This window comes from Schistocerca cancellata, chromosome 5 (assembly GCF_023864275.1).
Source record: "Schistocerca cancellata isolate TAMUIC-IGC-003103 chromosome 5, iqSchCanc2.1, whole genome shotgun sequence".
NCBI classification, from domain to species: Eukaryota; Metazoa; Arthropoda; class Insecta; order Orthoptera; family Acrididae; genus Schistocerca; species Schistocerca cancellata.
In genome coordinates this window covers 773331925-773349981 of record NC_064630.1, presented here as the reverse complement: position 1 = coordinate 773349981, position 18057 = coordinate 773331925, and the positions used below count along the sequence as shown (strand labels likewise).

The 18057-nt window shown below is 41.5% G+C and overlaps 1 protein-coding gene across 1 annotated transcript in view; it reads left to right on the top strand.

Annotated features, from left to right (window-relative positions):
• The first annotated feature begins 1832 nt into the window (after window positions 1–1832).
• Window positions 1833–18057, top strand: part of LOC126187950 (chymotrypsin-1-like) — a 200982-nt gene continuing 184757 nt past the window's right edge. Inside the window, exon 1 of the mRNA XM_049929326.1 lies at window positions 1833–1934. Within this exon, the coding sequence (XP_049785283.1) occupies window positions 1838–1934 (97 nt within the window). The 5' untranslated portion in view covers window positions 1833–1837. The remainder of the gene's footprint in view (window positions 1935–18057) is intronic.

Genomic DNA, 18057 nt, shown 5'->3' with positions numbered 1-18057 from the left:
TCCTCTGCTGCCTTCACTATTTCATTCCTCAAAGTGGATGTGGTGATGACAAAGGAGAAGATAGGCGAGGTGAGATGACAACATGTGGGGTGATGAGTTAGAGAGAAATCTGATGGACATGGAAAACAATATACGATTGACAAAGTTAGAGATGGCACTGCTGGACATTAATCACACAGACCGAATTGCACACAAATGTAGTAGTTTAAAAAGGCACACAAACACACACACACACACACACACACACACACACACACACATGTAGACAGAGAAAGAGTAATAAGAGTAATAAAGAGAGAGAGGTAAATTGGTGGACAGCCGGCCGCGGTGGTCTAGCGGTTCAGGCGCTGCAGTCCGGAACCGCGGGACTGCTACGGTCGCAGGTTCGAATCCTGCCTCGGGCATGGATGTGTGTGATGTCCTTAGGTTAGTTAGGTTTAAGTAGTTCTAAGATCTAGGGGACTTATGACCTAAGATGTTGAGTCCTATAGTGGTCAGAGCCATTTTTAAATTGGTGGAGAAAGTGATATGATACAAAGTGATCTGGAATTAATGGAAGAGGAGTAAAATAATGACATATATGCAAACAAGGATAATACCAAAGTAAGCAACATTTCTTAGAAATCCTCACCAAATGCCTTCTCTGAGGCTCAAACATACAACCTATAGGAAAAATGGATACCTATATGACATGATGCACAAGACATACTTCAGTCAAACGCTTCAAAATATAAAACAAAAACAAAAATAGCAGATTTAGTGAAAATTGGGGAAAAATGCAATCACTGAGATTCAAACCCATGGATGTCTTGAGATAAAACGCATGTACAGGTGTTAATCGCTCATAAATGACAGAAGGGAGAGCAGGAGGACGTGTGAGGAGTATTTTCCCATCTTCCATATCCAGTAAAAAATGTGCTGATTCCTTCATCTTGGGTTTTTTCCTCAGTACTACCGGGCGCTGAGGCAGAAGCATACTAGTGGTCGTTTGATGACTAAATACCTTCTTGCGTGTTTTTCTAGACCTGGATCAACTACTTGCTTTAATCTGAACCACTATTTTTTCACACGTTCCGTCTATGAATTAAACAATTGTAACTCTTGTTTGAGAATTTGATGGGAGCTACTCATTATTAATTTATTATTATTTACTCTTCCTACTTTGTTTTTGTAACTCCTTCCATCTTGGTAGACATAGTTGCTGCAACTACCTCATCGTCGCTTATTCCAGTCTCTTTGTGGGCACCGTCAGTTATTTGCCTGTCTACATTTATGGTCCGCCATATCTCATATGTACCAGTGCTCTTCAATAAAATTCGTGTGCAAAATATTTTGTAATACTTCTTCACACTATGAGATTCATGTTTGCTTGAATGGTTACACGTCTATTCCACTCACGAGAGGAAGTTACGAAAATATTGAGAAATTTGTACTGACTAACTCCAGTGAGCGAAAAGTTATCGTAGAAATTCATACGAAATTTCATAAAAAGGTTTTTAGTGATTATTCTAGAACTATACAGTAGCTGAAGTTATCGTAGGGACCTGGAGGACTAAGTCAGCTTGCACTTAATTCCAGTCTTTCCACGCGCTTTCGCTTGTTCGGTGCATCAAGAAAAACAGACGGCGCGGTAGGCACAAAAGTCGCTTGGAGTAGACATGGAATATCACTACAATTATTCGACTGTGTCCTTCGTCTGTATACTTTCGGTAAGAATTCATAACGTTCGCAGATAAAATAACGCCGCCTGTTTTAAGAAAGCTCATGACGCACGAGCCGATAAACTACATATCGTAGCGAAGATAAAATAGCTCTTAGTGGTCGACGGTTAGTACATATGAAACAAATACCTAGAATACGAGCTCAGTCGGACAGCGCCATGATACGTTTAATAGTGACGACGTTATGTCTGCTTTTCGCTGGTATTTGTTGCGGTAAATATTACACAGTAGATATTTCAATTGTTTGATGTTGTATTTACACATAAATGATTAAGGGAAAGAAGACGTATACTTCGCGTTATACAAAATGCCAGGAAATGCAGAATGTTTAAGACCGCAGTTTTAATTAATGTAGGAAAAGTATTAATGTACTTTAGCCCACAAAAGAGAAAGAAGGGTAGCAGAAGTTATCCACAAAACTACTGTCCAACATTCTTGACATTGTTTCTTGTAGAATCTTAGAACATATTCAGAGCTCGGTTGAAATAACGTACCTTGAACAGAATGACTTCATCCATGTCAACCAGTATGGAATCTGAAAACACCGATCATGTGAAACCCAACTCGCACTTTCCTCACGTATCGTATGGAAAGTGGTGGATCAATGCAATCAGGTAGATGCAGTATTTCTTGACTTCCGATGAGCATTTGACTTAGTATCACACCTATACCTGTTACCGAAAGTGCAACTGTGCAGGGAGCGAACGAAATTTGTGACTATATTGAGGATTTCTTGGTAGGGAGGATTCAGCTCGTTGTCTTGGATGGAGTGTCATCGACGAATGTAGAAGTAGCTTTAAGGCTTCACTACAAGTTATTCCCGCAAGTAACTTTTGGAACAAGAACTTGCGCAAGTTTTCCTCTGTTAGTCTCTTGGGCAAAGTTATTTCAGGAACTTGCCGCAAGCAGTCGTGAAGCGTTTGCACTAGAGTCACGTTGTGAGATAGGCAAATGCTAAAAAACCAGAGCAGCCGGGAATGTTATTGCATTATTATTATTATTATAGCAAAAAATCGTGACAATAACCAAAATTTAAAAAAAGAAGACGTGTTTAGGTGCAGATATGGGCGCAGAGGTGTACCAGTACATTCTTAAGTTCTCAAGAAACGTTATTCAATGAACTGAAAGCAGAGGACACCGGTCACATTAAAAACTTTCTGAAAATGTTGTAAGCAAGTTTTGAACAACTCTAGTCCATTGCATAATCGACTATTCGGAAACAGAATATAAAAATGTAGCAAGCTACTTCATCAAGTGATGGCATTTTAATTACTCTTAGATTTTTAGCAGGAGGTAAGAGAATAAAACACTAAAGTATCAAACAAACGAACTATTTATTTTCAGTAACGACATACATACTTTTTTAATTTATATATTCTCAGTCTGCAGCTCGTGGTCTCGCGTTCTCGCTTCTCGAGCACGGGATCCTGGGTTCGATTCCCAGTGGGGTCACAGATCTTCACCTGCCCCAAGATAACTGGGTGTTGTGTCGTCATCATCATCATTCATTCCCATTACGGTCGGAGGAAGGTAACGGCAAACCACCTCCATTAGGACCTTGCCTAGTACGGTGGTGCGGGTCTCCCACGTCGTTCCCCTGCGCTCTGCTAAGAAGCATGGGATGTCATTTCCATTTCCATATTCTCAGAAGATTCTTTTCACTCGTTCACATATATCTTCTGTGTACCCATGTATATGATTTCTCGCATCGTTCTCGACTGCTGTGAGGCTCTATTTGAATGTTTGTAAAGAGAATAACAATTAGATGTTAGTAGTATGGTATTTCATTAGCTCACTCAAACAATCCACTTAAACAGAACATTTACGAAACAATTATCTTGTGAAAACTTCATTTCGATGAGATCAAATAAAATAATTACTTCATCTGACGACGTATGCATTGTTGAAATGTACTTTTTGTCGTCAGAAATCCAAACAGTAGCGCTGGCATTCTCTGCATAAACTTACAAAATTGTTTGTTACATTACGTTTGTAATTTTTTTTTGCTTGATCCTTGTGACAATGCTCTAAACTCAGATGGCACATAGTCTCCAAACAACTGATATTCGTCAGCAGGCTTGTGCACAGTTTCTAGTGCATTCTTAAGAATAACGTTAGAATTTGCCTGTTTACCTTCATTCGTTTGGAAAGAAGTTCTTGTGACTTTTGTTTCATTAATGTAGTTTTTTCCTCCAAAACAGTATCTGTGTCACATTCAGTTTCCTTCTTTCCTACATCTCATACCTGGAATGAATGTCATAATGTAGTATGTATCTTTCTATTCACATGGATAAATTTCAGATACAATAGCTATTTTCAATAATGTTAGGTAGCTTCAACAGATAAAGAATGGTTACAAATTGCTAATGGTTTTGAAAACGGATGGAATTTTCCAAACTATATTGGTGCTATGGATGTAAATCAGGTAGCCACATGCACTCCCAAGAAAGAAAGCAGTGTGCGATTTAATCATAATGACACCCATGATATAGTGTTGTTAATACTGATAGAACAGACTATACAGTTCTGCACTTTGATGTTGGCAGAAATGGTAGGATGTCTGATGGGGAATTCTTACTAGTTATAAACTGTTAGAATGCCTTGAGCAAAATAATTTGAATTTACAATCCCTTGAATATTACCAGGTGGGACTGTTCAGCCACCATCGACATTGTTGCTAAAGAGGCATTTGCTTTGCTGTATTACGATGCTCTATCCTTTTAGAGGGCAACCAATGAAAAGCTGGGTGTTCAGTTATGCTTCTCTAGAGAAAGAACTGTTTCTGGAAACTATTTTGGACTTATTTTCACATGGTTTCAAGCGTTACAAACTCCAGCCCTTCTAACCCCAGAAAAATCGAGCAAAACATTCAGAGTAATTTGTGCCCTGCATAACTTTTTAATGGCGGAAGAGAGTAACAGTTCCGATTATGCGTCACTTGGCGCGTCTGACGTTCGAGATTCACAAACATAAGGAGAACAGCGCAAAGACAGATGGGTGAGAACAATTATATTGGAACCTGTAAACATACGTAACTGACCACGGTCAGCCAAGGAAGTGAGAAATGAATTTAGATCACTTTTTTTTTGCCAGAAGGAAAAGTAATTTGGTAATACAGTCGTCTTTAAATGTTCGCTGAGTTTTTAATGTTAAAATGGAAATGCATTGCATTTGTGATAAAAGTAGTAAATGCTATTTGTAAAATGTAAATTTTGTTTCACATACCAAATTATCCTCTGTTTCCTTGGGCGTGTGGTCGTGTGAAAATTATGATTTTTTTTTCTTATTGAAGAGTAAGTTGTGTCACAGTCTCCCCTAATATTTTCTGTATAGTCCTCTCCCTTAATTCTATTTTTAAAGTCCACGTCCTTTGTGTCCCACAGTATACAGAAGCACTCCGCACACTGCTCTGCAAAATTTAACGACGACATATATAAAGTAAAATAGCATATTTACTAACTCAGTGGAAATGAGCGATAGGGCGGGACCTTGTTGCCAGGCGTCTATCAGTTGTGCACAGAAAGCTGGACATGGTATGAGGTCAGCGAGAGTATAGCGCTAAATGGGGCTGGCCTTGCAACAAGAGGCAGTTGAAGGAACTGAAAAGAGATTGTGCGACAATTAGTGAGCAGTTAATGTGGTGGTGTTGTTTGTGACAATATTGTCCAGAAGTCATATTTGGGTGACTTCACATGGGGAAGAATCATCAGGAAACTGGAAGAAGGGCAATGCGTGACGAGTGTAGCCCAGAAACTTGGTATTGCTCACATCATTGCTTCAAGTGTGTGGAGAGCACTCTGAACCACAGGCACTGCTACCCAAAGGAGAGGAGGTGATCGAGTACAGCAGTCAAGTACAGCAGCAGGTGACTGCTTCATAGTGCAACAGGCAAGAAGAGACCCACCTCGAACAGTGGGTATAATTGCAACCACTTTTAATAGAACTGCAAGGCATGCTCCACAGTGGCAAAGCGACTGCATGGTGGTGGTCCCTTTGCTCAATGTTGTTTTCTGTTGATACTCACACATTGACCGTTGATGATGGTGCCAAGAGCATAGGGGCCAGACCAATGAGGCATGTGATGGCTTGCTCTTCTAGGATGAGAGAATATTCTGTCTAAGTACTAATTTCTGGTGTACCTTGAGATGGTAAGAGATGGGAGTATGTAACGAACCTAGGATCATTCTCAAATATGATCGTTTTGGTAGTCTAAATGTTACAGTGTAGGGAAGCATAATGTTGCATGGGTGCACTGAACCTAAAATCTCAGCAGTCAGTGTTATTGTGACACTGTACTCCTTTCCCATGTGTGTGTTTTGAAGGATGGATTCGGCCCTGACTTAATATTTATTGATGACAATGCACACTGCACCAAACTGCGCATGTGAAGGAGCTCTTGGAATGGCGAATGGACTGGCCAGCCCGTTCTCTCTCCTTAAGTCCAGTTGCACATGTGTGGGGTGCATTGGGGAGACTTATTGCAGCACGTCCACATGCACCAAAGACCGCCAAGCAGTTGTCAAACATGGTGGTTGGAGGAATGGACGACCTACTACTAGAACTCTTCACCAACCTTGTGACCAGCTTAGAAACACGTCACAGGGCATGCATTACTGTCTTTGGTGAATACATATCCTATTAATAACCATGTCCTGCCTTTTGTAATGTCCAGGGGACCATCATAAATCGTGGTGACTTCAGTGTAATTTTTGATATTACATAAAAGTGTAATATCTGTTCACCTTATTGTGTGTTTACTTCAGTTACCTCTGCACTATTCTGTATGAGTTCTTTCAGTGTTTGGTTCAAGTCTTACTGAGGTATTTCACTTGTTGGTGGAACATTGTGTGATAGGTTATTTTCGTCCTGAAGTTCTGCGCACCAGTGTATTAACAATTGTACTGTCTCAAAATTTCACATGTATTTCGACACTGATACTGGGTTTTTCGTATCTGAATATGCACACAGAACTTCTGCAAGTTCGAGAGAATCTTCCAGCAACTGACAAGTTTGGAAAGAAGCTGCAGCAAGTAAGACTAAACAGTTTCCACTATCCTGTAGGCGCTAATTCTGCAAGCTGATGAAACTACACAGAGTACGCGAAAGAACTTGCCCCCCTTCTAACAGCCGTGTACCGCAAGTCTCTAGAGGAACGGAAGGTTCCAAATGATTGGAAAAGAGCACATGTAGTCCCAGTCTTCAAGAAGGGTCGTCGAGCAGATGCGCAAAACTATAGACCTATATCTCTGACGTCGATCTGTTGTAGAATTTTAGAACATGTTTTTTGCTCGAGTATCATGTCGTTTTTGAAAACCCTGAATCTACTATGTAGGAATCAACATGGATTCCGGAAACAGCGATCGTGTGAGACCCAACTCGCTTTATTTGTTCATGAGACCCAGAAAATGTTAGATATAGGCTCCCAGGTAGATGCTATTTTCCTTGACTTCCGGAAGGCGTTCGATACAGTTCCGCACTGTCGCCTGATAAACAAAGTAAGAGCCTACGGAATATCAGACCAGCTGTGTGGCTGGATTGAAGAGTTTTTAGCAAACAGAACACAGCATGTTGTTATCAATGGAGAGACGTCTACAGACGTTAAAGTAACCTCTGGCGTGCCACAGGGGAGTGTTATGGGACCATTGCTTTTCACAATATATATAAATGACCTAGTAGATAGTGTCGGAAGTTCCATGCGGCTTTTCGCGGATGATGCTGTAATATACAGAGAAGTTGCAGCATTCGAAAATTGTAGCGAAATGCAGGAAGATCTGCAGCGGATAGGCACTTGGTGCAGGGAGTGGCAACTGACCCTTAACATAGACAAATGTAATGTATTGCGAATACATAGAAAGAAGGATCCTTTAGTGTGTGATTATATGATAGCAGAACAAACACTGGTAGCAGTTACTTCTGTAAAATATCTGGGAGTATGCGTGCGGAACGATTTGAAGTGGAATCATCATATAAAATTAATTGTTGGTAAGGCAGGTACCAGGTTGAGATTCATTGGGAGAGTCCTTAGAAAATGTAGTCTATCAACAAAGGAGGTGGCTTACAAAACACTCGTTCGACCTATAATTGAGTTTTGCGCATCAGTGTGGGATCCGTACCAGATCGGGTTGACGGAGGAGATAGAGAAGATCCAAAGAAGAGCGGCGCGTTTCGAGCACAGGGTTATTTGGTAACCGTGATAGCGTTACGGAGATGTTTAACAAACTCAAGTGGCACACTCTGCAAGAGAGGCACTCTGCATTGTGGTGTAGCTTGCTCGCCAGGTTTCGAGAGGGTGCGTTTCTGGATGAGTCATCGAATATATTGCTTCCCCCTACTTATACCTCCCGAGGAGATCACGAATGTAAAATTAGAAAGATTAAAGCGCACACGGAGGCTTTCAGACAGTCGTTCTTCCCACGAACCATACGCGACTGGAACAGGAAAGGGAGGCAATGACAGTGGCACGTAAAGTGCCCTCCGCCACACACCGTTGGGTGGCTTGCGGAGTATAAATGTAGATGTAGATGTAGATGTAGAACTTGCAGAACTCGACTTTCTGGGGTTGCTTCCACGTCAAAAAATTTCCAGAACTAGCTCCTGCAAGTGACTTGCGGAAATTTACTTGCTAGTCGACACACATCTTTAGATTTGCCTCAGGGAAGTGTATTGGGATCCTTGTTGTTCATGTTGTACACAAAAGGTATGGGCCGACTTTCAAAAAACATGCCTCACACATAAATTAAGAAAGTATGTTATATGGACAAGTGCCAGAAGATGTTTTATTTCTGTGTTAGAGCTCATCTTCTAAAACTCTTCAACACGTTAATCATGTTAATCATGGAAAACACAAAGGAAGAGAACGTAATTATATGCACAGTATCAAATACTTCCCAAAATGAAATTTTCAAAATGCCCTCTGTTAGCAAGGATAAATGCATCAACCTGCTGTCACATTGAATTCCTGGTGTGCTGATGTATCCCTGGAGAACTGCATACTGTTTGTCAGCCTTCCATAATACAGCTGTGTAATTTCAGTACATCTTGTTCCAGGATTGCATGCATAAAATCTTTCAAATGTCTCTACAAATAAAAGTCAAGTGGGTTTAGGTCTGGAGAGCGTGGAAGCGAAGGGATTGGTCCACCTCTATCAGCCCATCTCCATTGTGCATAAAGTACTTTTTTTGTCACATTCATAATGGTACATGTTCTTGCTGAATGGGCAAAGTATTCTCTAAGAACTTATGGTAAGATTCTCTTTTGTGCTGAGGTGGGAGAATATGAGGCCCTAACAAACAGTTGACTAGGATGCTGGCCCAGATTTTGGCCATAAATGCTTGTTGCTGATGTGACTGCACAATTTCAGTGGGATTCTCGACTGCCTATAATAAGGAATAGGAGTAGGCCCAAAACTGGATCTTGTGGGACTCCCTACACGATTTCTCACCAAAAATTTTTCCTCCTTCCAAGACTGTTTGAATTATTCAGCACAACGTTTTGGCATTCTGTTTGTTAAGTATCATTCCAAGATTTTGATTTCCCTTGTTTAGTGTGATTACAAAGAGAAACAGAAAATGAGCTCCAAATCAGAATTATAGCATTTTTGGATCGAAATTCATATATTTTACCCTTCAGCCATTAAACTCAATTTATTACTTAAAATTTGACTGAATACCATGAAACAAAACGTCAGGAAACTTATAAATTTTAAGCGAATGTAAAGTGATTCTAAAAATTTGCATATTGCACACACAAAAAATTAATATTCTAAACAAAAAACGTTCACAACACTTTTTTCATTTTTTAAACCCAATAAAAAGCTTTATACCCATTTTTTAAAAACGAATAATGTTTTTAAAAATTTGATAAAATATTTTTGTTCACTTTTAAACATTGAATAATATTTACAATGTTAAAGTATCCCGTAAAATTCATATACTTTTATATTAAAAAATAAGTAATTCCATTATTTTAAATTTTTAAAAATCTAATAAATTTTTCAATTTCTGTTTTTGAAAATCTAATAAACATTTATTTTTCATTTTTCACCCAATAAAATGTATAATTTATCAATTTTTAAAAATCTAATAATTTTTCCCTTACATATCATAAGAAAATTAAAACAAAACTTATAAATTAGCTCTCCCAAACTCAGCTTTAATGTGTTTTTCCACTTCTTAAAAATTGTAATAAATTATAACCAATGAAAATATGATCAATATATGGAATGAATTTAGATTAAAAAACATATTTTTGGTCAAAGATAAAATGAGTAAAGAGAGAAACAAGAAAATGTCATACTTACCACTGTTATTTTAAATTAACTTGAAGTGTAGAACATTTGAAAACTATAGAACATAATATTGCTATTGATAATATTAAAGGAATTTATGCTGAAGGTAGTTATAATTACTATTTGTTTCAAATATAGGAACTAACAGAAAAATGAAACACTTTTCTTTTAACTTTCAAAAATTTGTGAATCATCCCATAAATACAAGTATTGATCACAAATTTTTTTCTCATGAAATATTAAAAGAGTCTGACAATTTAACAAAAATATTCGAGGATTACATTTTTTATACATTATTTTTAATGATTTCTCATGAAATGATCAAAAAACATAAATATATTTTTTTGAATTTTCACTTAATATTCTATGTTGAACATAATAAGCTAAATTCTTTTTTCCATAAAATAATGTAAGCCTAAGTATCCTTGGGAATTTTATCATTAGAAGTGGAACAGAATTTCATTGCTATTTTATGATTCGCCCCATATTTTTTCTTTGAATCATTTGCAACATAAACAAGGTAATTTATGTTAAAATTATAATATATTTTACCAATATCTCCTTTTAATTGTGTTATTCACTTAAAATCACATAATGAATTACAAGCTTTTAAAAACTTATTTGACACATTTAAAGTCCACATATCTTGAGGAAAAATTATGTTTCACCCATCTTAAAATTATTTTTTTGAAATTTAACAATCTCAAATAATGCAGAATCAATCATTTACTTTTTCCTTTTGTTTGAAAACAATAAAAACAAAAAAAGCATATCCAATTCTGCAGAATTATGACTCAATATTATTTTTATCACTCAGTCTGACAATTTCCATTGCAACTCAAAGAAGCCTATTGCTATTTTAGAATTTTCTAATCTTTGTTTTCCTAATCATAGTTCATAATGAGGATCATATTTAACAGTAGGTTCTCTATCTTCCTTATTTTCAATGACAATTTTTGTTTCCTTTGGAAATGTATGATTAATTTCGATTAATTAATCAGACCTTCTAAGAATAGCACCTCCAGTTAGAATTTAAAGTAAAAATATAATTAAATCTCCTTCCCCTGCAATTTCTTTATAATCTTTAAAAAATTACCAAATATTTCTTATGGGTAAAGTACTTCATCTTCTTTTCTTTTTATTTTATCATAAACAACAATATGTTCTTCCACTCAACTTTTATTAGAAAGACAAAAAAGTTAAATTTAAAAAATCGTCAAACAAATAAGAGGATGTTCTGTTCTTGATAAGAGAATATATCCTTTCTCATAGTTACAAAATCAAATAATGTAGATAGATACTTTTAAATAAACTTTTTATTAGATTTTTCCAAATATGTACAGCAATCTGATCCATCAGTTATAATGATTTTACCATTCATATATGATTGAGCATAATTAGGATGAAATCTACCATCTCTAATTTTTATATCAAGTTCTGTATTTCCATTATGAATAACTCAATTATCTTTACTTTCTTCATTAACAGAAATGACACATAGTGCAGAGAATGGCAACTGAAACTCCATGTAGACAAGTGTAATGTGCTGAGAATACATAGAAAGAAAGATCCTTTATCATTTAGCTACAATATAGCAGATCAGCAACTGGAAACAGTTAATTCCATAAATTATCTGTGAGTACGCCTTAGGAGTGATTTAAAATGAAATGATCATTAAAGTTGATCGTCAATAAAGCAGATGCCACACTGAGATTCATTGGAAGAATCCTAAGGAAATGCAATCCGAAAACAAAGGAAGTAGGTTCCAGTAGACTTGTTGGCCCACTGCTTGAATATTGCTCACCAGTTTGGGATCCGCACCATATAGGGTTGATAGAAGAGATAGAGAAGATCCAATGGAGAGCAGTGCGCTTCATTACAGGATCATTTAGTAATCGCAAAAGCATTACGGAAATGATCGATAAACTCCAGTGGAAGACTCTGTAGGAGAGATGGTCAGTAGCTCGGTACGAGCTTTCGTTGAAGTTTCAAGAACATGCCTTCACGGAGGAGTCAAGCAGTATATTGCTCCCTCCGACGTATATCTCGTGAAGAGACCATGAGGATAAAAGCAGAGAGATTAGAACTCACACAGAGGCATACCGACAATCTTTCTTTCCACAAGCAATACGAGACTGGAATAGAACGGAGAACCGATAGAGGTACTTGAAGTACCCTCCGCCATACACCGTCAGGTGGCTTGCAGAGTATGGATGTAGATGTAGATGTAGTAGAAAAAGAATAAAATTGATATATTCTTTTCTGCTCATTTATAAAAATTAAAATTGTATCAAAATTTAATAAGAACATCTTACTGTATACAATATACTAGCCATTACAATTGAGACCCTATTCCTAATTTTTATTTTCTATACACTATTCCTCAACTGCTGTTGCTGTCAATTTTTCACCAAAGAAGCATCTTCGAAATACATTCTGTTGTGGGTTGGCAGAAGAGCCAACACCGGGTATGAGAGGAAGCCGAAAGGCACGCGTTTTAGCTCACGCAGGCTGGCGTGAGGTCTGGAACAGGACAAGGAAATTAGACTTTAGGAAAATGGACGTAGCTGGTGGAATACTTAACTTTAATCCATTAATGATGAGCGTCACTCTCGACTGTACATAATTCAGTATCAATAGTAACTGGTAATGGCGCCTTGCTAGGTCGTAGCAAATGACATAGCTGAAGGCTATGCTAACTATCGTCTCGGCAAATGAGAGCGTATTTTGTCAGTCAACCATCGCTAGCAAAGTCGGTTGTACAACCTGGGGCGAGTGCTAGGAAGTCTCTCTAGACCTGCCGTGTGGCGGCGCTCGGTCTGCAATCACTGATAGTGGCGACACGCGGGTCCGACGTATACTAACGGACCACGGCCGATTTAAAGGCTACCACCTAGCAAGTGTGGTGTCTGGCGGTGACACCACATTCCTCCCCCGCAAATTGGCGGACGGTTGTGGCGTATGGCTTCCGCCCGCCGTGGGGAGGACCCCATGTTGACGTATGCGACGAGGTGGGGAGCCTAACAACAGGCGAGGCTGTGCCATCCGCACCCTGCCATTCGGACCGCGAGGAGCTAGGAAACGCTTGGATACCTGCTCCAGGGCGCACGCCAACATGCGGTGTATGCGCCCATAGAGAGACAGGAGGGGCCGAAGGGTCGACCTCCATCGGGCCGGGGCACCCGACGGGCGGAGATGACATATGGTCCAGGGCGGGCAAGCGTTCCATGTCGGAGGACAACTGGTCACGGGAAGCGATCGGCGGCGCGTGACTCAGGGAGGCGCCCGGCGGTTGTAGCGACGCGTCCTCTGCGGGCGTCGCCGGCGGGAGAACAGGCGGCGGCGGCGGCGGCGGCGGTGGCGGCGGCGGCGCGTCGCCATGGGGCAAAATGGAAGGCAGCGTCGGTAACACCTGGGGCGGAGGCGAGCCAGTAGATGGGTCCCCAGGGCGCTGACCGGACGGCACCGTCGCTGAAAGCAGACGGGGAGCGGCAGATCCCATGCGACGACAGAGGCGCAGCTGATTGAGATGCCGACGCACCTCACCAGAGGCCCCCAAAACCAGATACATCGCGCGGCCGAGGCAGCGAAGAATGCGCCCTTCGAGCCAACGCCGTGAACCTCGATAGTTGCGGTAGTAGACAACGTCGCCTGGGGCAAAAGCAGGTGTCTGCCGCTGCACAGGAACCTGATGCGGTTGATGTAGCAAAGACATCAAGGTTCGATGAGGCCGACCGTGAAACAACTCAGCCAGCGAGCGACCATCTCGGGGCTGAGAGCGATACGAGGACAAGAAGAGCAATAACGCGTCCTCCCAAGAATGCGACTCTTTCAACTTCAACAACTTCAACATCTTCCTGACCAATCGTTCAGCGGCACCGTTTGACTGTGGCGAAAACGACGCGGACGTCAGATGTTGAATACCATTGGCCTTGCAGAATGACTGAAATTCTGTGGACATGAATTGTGGGCCATTGTCGGAAACAATAGTCTGTGGAAGTCCTTCAGTGCAAAAGATAGCAGATAACGCTTGGATGGTGGCAGATGACGTCGTGGAAGACATCCGGACAACAAAAGGAAAATTACTGAATGAATCTACTACAACCAACCATCGAGCATTCCAGAATGGACCAGCAAAATCGATGTGTAAGCGTTGCCAAGGGGAAGTGGCTTTTGGCCATGCAAAGAATTTCCGCGATGGTGCTGATTGTTGTTCGGCACACACCATGCAAGAACAGCACATATTCGGAATCGCAGCATCGATTCCGAACCAAGTACAGAGCTGACGAGCAAGTTGTTTCGTTCTCACTATACCCCAATGTCCTTGGTGGAGAAGCTGTAAGACAGAGGACTGTAACGAACGGGGGACCACGACCCTGGACTGATCATTATCAGAACGCAACAGCAAAACACCACGTCATACAAAAAGTCTCTCCTTGTGAGCAAAAAATCGGCGAACCAACGGATCCCCGATACATGACTTTGACAAGGGCCATTGAGTAGCAACCAAAACGCAGAGCGGTAGCATGGACAAGGTCGGCAGCTTTGGCTGTAGCTACACGACGAAAATCAATCGGAAACGATTCGATCACGTCATCGGTCTCCGCATCAATGAACATGCAAGCAAGTTCGGAGGAATCGAATGCTCTATCCTCAGCAACAGGCAAACAGGACAATGCATCGGCGTTTCCGTGCTTAGAAGTGGACCGATACAAGATATCGTAGCGGTACTGCGAGAGGAAAATAGACCAGCGAATGAATTTTTGCGCTGTACGTGGAGGTACAGGCTTGGTCGGATGAAAAAGCGATGTCAAAGGTTTGTGGTCTGTGATGATGGTAAAGTGACGACCATATAAGAAATCATGAAACTTTGTAACACCAAATACGAGAGCCAATGCTTCTTTCTCGATCTGTGAATAATTTCGTTGCGCAGACGAGAGCAATTTGGACGCAAAGGCAATAGGGCGATCGTGCGATGCATCTTTGTGCGCAAGCACAGCAGCGATCCCGAAATCCGATGCATCCACTATCAACAAAAGGGGCTTCCGGGGGTCGAATGGCGTAAGGCATGTATTGGAAAGCAACGCCGATTTCAACTGGCGAAAGGGTCGGTCGCATTCCGTCGTCCAGACGAAGGAACACCTTTACGGCATAAGCGATGAAGCGGAGCTGAAATGGAAGAGTCATGGGGAACATATTTGTTATAGTAATTCATTTTTCCCAGCACACTCTGTAGCTGCTTCAAATTCTGCGGCAAAGGCAAGTCTTGTATGGGACGGAGGTGCTCTGGACTGGGAAATGCCTTGGGCATTGAGTACATGTCCCAGATAGGGTAAGTCACGAGCAAGAAACACACATTTGTCCTTCCGCAAGCGAAGGCCATTTTGTCGCAAGACCTGAAATAATGTTCTGAGATTTGCTAAATGTTCTTCTTCTGTCTTTCCAGAGATCACAATATCGTCCAGATAGTTTGCTGCGGTAGGGACCGACGCACAAACAGTGTGTAGATATTGCTGAAACAATGCAGGGGCGGATGCACACTCGAATGACAGTCGTTTGAATCGATACAAACCAAGATGCGTGTTAACCACCAAAACGCGCAGGGATTCTTCGTCCACCGGTATTTGCAAGTACGCATCTGCTAGGTCCAACTTCGAAAAATGTTTACTCGGGCACAGTTTGTCAAAAAGATCTTCCGGGCGGGGTAAAGGAAAAGTTGCAGTCACTAGTTGTGGATTCACTGTTGCCTTGAAGTCCACACAAAGTCTCAATTTTCCGGAAGGTTTTGGCAAAATTACTAAGGGTGATGCCCAGAGAGAAGCCTGCACACGTTCAATTGCACCTTGTGATTCCAAATCGTGTAATGTTTTTGCGACCTCATCACGCAATGCGTGGGGAACATTGCGCGCTCTGAATAATTTCGGTTGCGCGTTGACTTTCAATTCCAAATGTGCTTTATAGTTCTTAGCGCAACCGAGGCCCAGTTCAAAAATGTCTGCATATTCTTCACACAGACGAGAAACACTGGCTGAAGGCATGGTCTGGTTCACTGATAGGACCTGATTTACTATAGACAAGTTAAACAACTGAAATAAATCGAAACCAAACAAGTTCACTGCAGAAGAAGAATGAAGGACGTAAAATGACACAAGTTTTGTTTGTCCCTTGTATGTTGCAAGAAGGCTGCACTGTCCTAACACAGGGATCTGGTGAGCCGAATAGCTAGTTAACTTAACAGTTGCGGCACGCAACGGAGGTGTGCCCAGCAGTTTGTAAGTGCCTGGACTGATCAGGGAAACTGTAGCCCTGATATCGAGCTGGAATGGTATCACTTTGCCGTTAATGTCCAAGTCCACCAAAAGTTTATTGTCCTGCTGACGACAAGAGTGACTGTCTCGTGCAACACGAACTGACACTGGTACCAAATCACTTGCGGCTTGACGGGAGTGCCGGCGGCGTCGACGCACATTATTTGTGGGACGAACACAGTCACTGTTAGAGAGAGTGGCACTGGGCGGAGTGGCATGAACTATATGAATTTCCATGGGCGAAGTGTCATGAGCCTGAGTATCCTTGGTTCGATTCCGATTCCGGCGTGAAGCAAAGGGCCTGGAATGGTTTTGAGCTTCCGATCGGAGCTTTTTCTGGCAAACACTCTGAACATGTCCTTTTTTGTCACAGTAAAAGCAAATATCTTGGCGTGACGGGCAATTCTCACATGAATGTCTAGAAGCACTGCATTTGCTTGCCGGCGCGGTACACGTGGCTGAGAGCCTGGCGGCAGCGGCGCGGCCAGGCGCGAGGACTGTTTACTGTTCCGTGCAGCTCGCCCGGCGGTCCGGCTAACCTGGCACATGGGTGGCGAAGTTTCAAATGATTCCTGAGCAAAGTCAAGTGTGTCCTGCTGATCCAATATGTCCATCACTTGTTGAAGGGAGGGATTGACTAGTTTCAAAATCTGTTCCCTTATACGAACATCAGAAACGTTCTGTGCAATTGCATCACGTACCATAGTATCTGAATAAGGGAGTCCACATTGACACTCAAAAGCACAATCCCTAGTAAGGCCTTGCAAGGTTGCAACCCACTCCCGATTAGTCTGACCTGCCGTACGTTTTGTACGAAAGAAGGTATAGTGTTTGGCAACTACATTGACTGATTCTTTGAAATAAGCATCTAATGCAGACAAAATTTCGTCGTAGGACAGAGTTGCTACGTCGCGTCGGGGAAATAATTTGACTATCACATGGTAAGTGGTCAACCCGACGGAAGATAATAAAAAAGGCTGCTGCTCGTTACCTTGAATTCTGTAGGCGGCGAGATGGAATCCAAATTAGCGTGACCACTCCGTCTAGCTTTCCAGTGCAGCATCAAAAGGACGAAAAGTTGGTGCAACTGCATGTTGTGGCTGTGTTAGCGGTGGAGCGGCGACTGCCGCATCGTTTTGCATTGCACATTGACCCTGGACGAGCTGTCCAAGGGCATCCAGTAAGGCCTGCGTCTGCTGATTCTGTAAGCGATAAAATTCGGACAGTACATCTGGAGATGGTGGCGAAGCCATTACACAAGTAAATCAGGGCAGTATAGTTAGGAACGCGGTGTTGCCTCATCGCCAATGTTGTGGGTTGGCAGGAGAGCCAACACTGGGTATGAGAGGAAGCCGAAAGGCACGCGTTTTAGCTCACGCAGGCTGGCGTGAGGTCTGGAACAGAACAAGGAAATTAGACTTTAGAAAAATGGACGTAGCTGGTGGAATACTTAACTTTAATCCATTAATGATGAGCGTCGCTCTCAACTGTACATAATTCAGTATCAATAGTAACTGGTAATGACGCCTTGCTAGGTCATAGCAAATGACGTAGATGAAGGCTATGCTAACTATCGTCTCGGCAAATGAGAGCATATTTTGTCAGTGAAACATTGCTAGCAAAGTCGGTTGTACAAGTGGGGCAAGTGCTAGGAAGTCTCTCTAGACCTGCCGTGTGGCGGTGCTCGGTCTGCAATCACTGATAGTGGCGACGCGCAGGTCCGACGTATACTAACGGACCA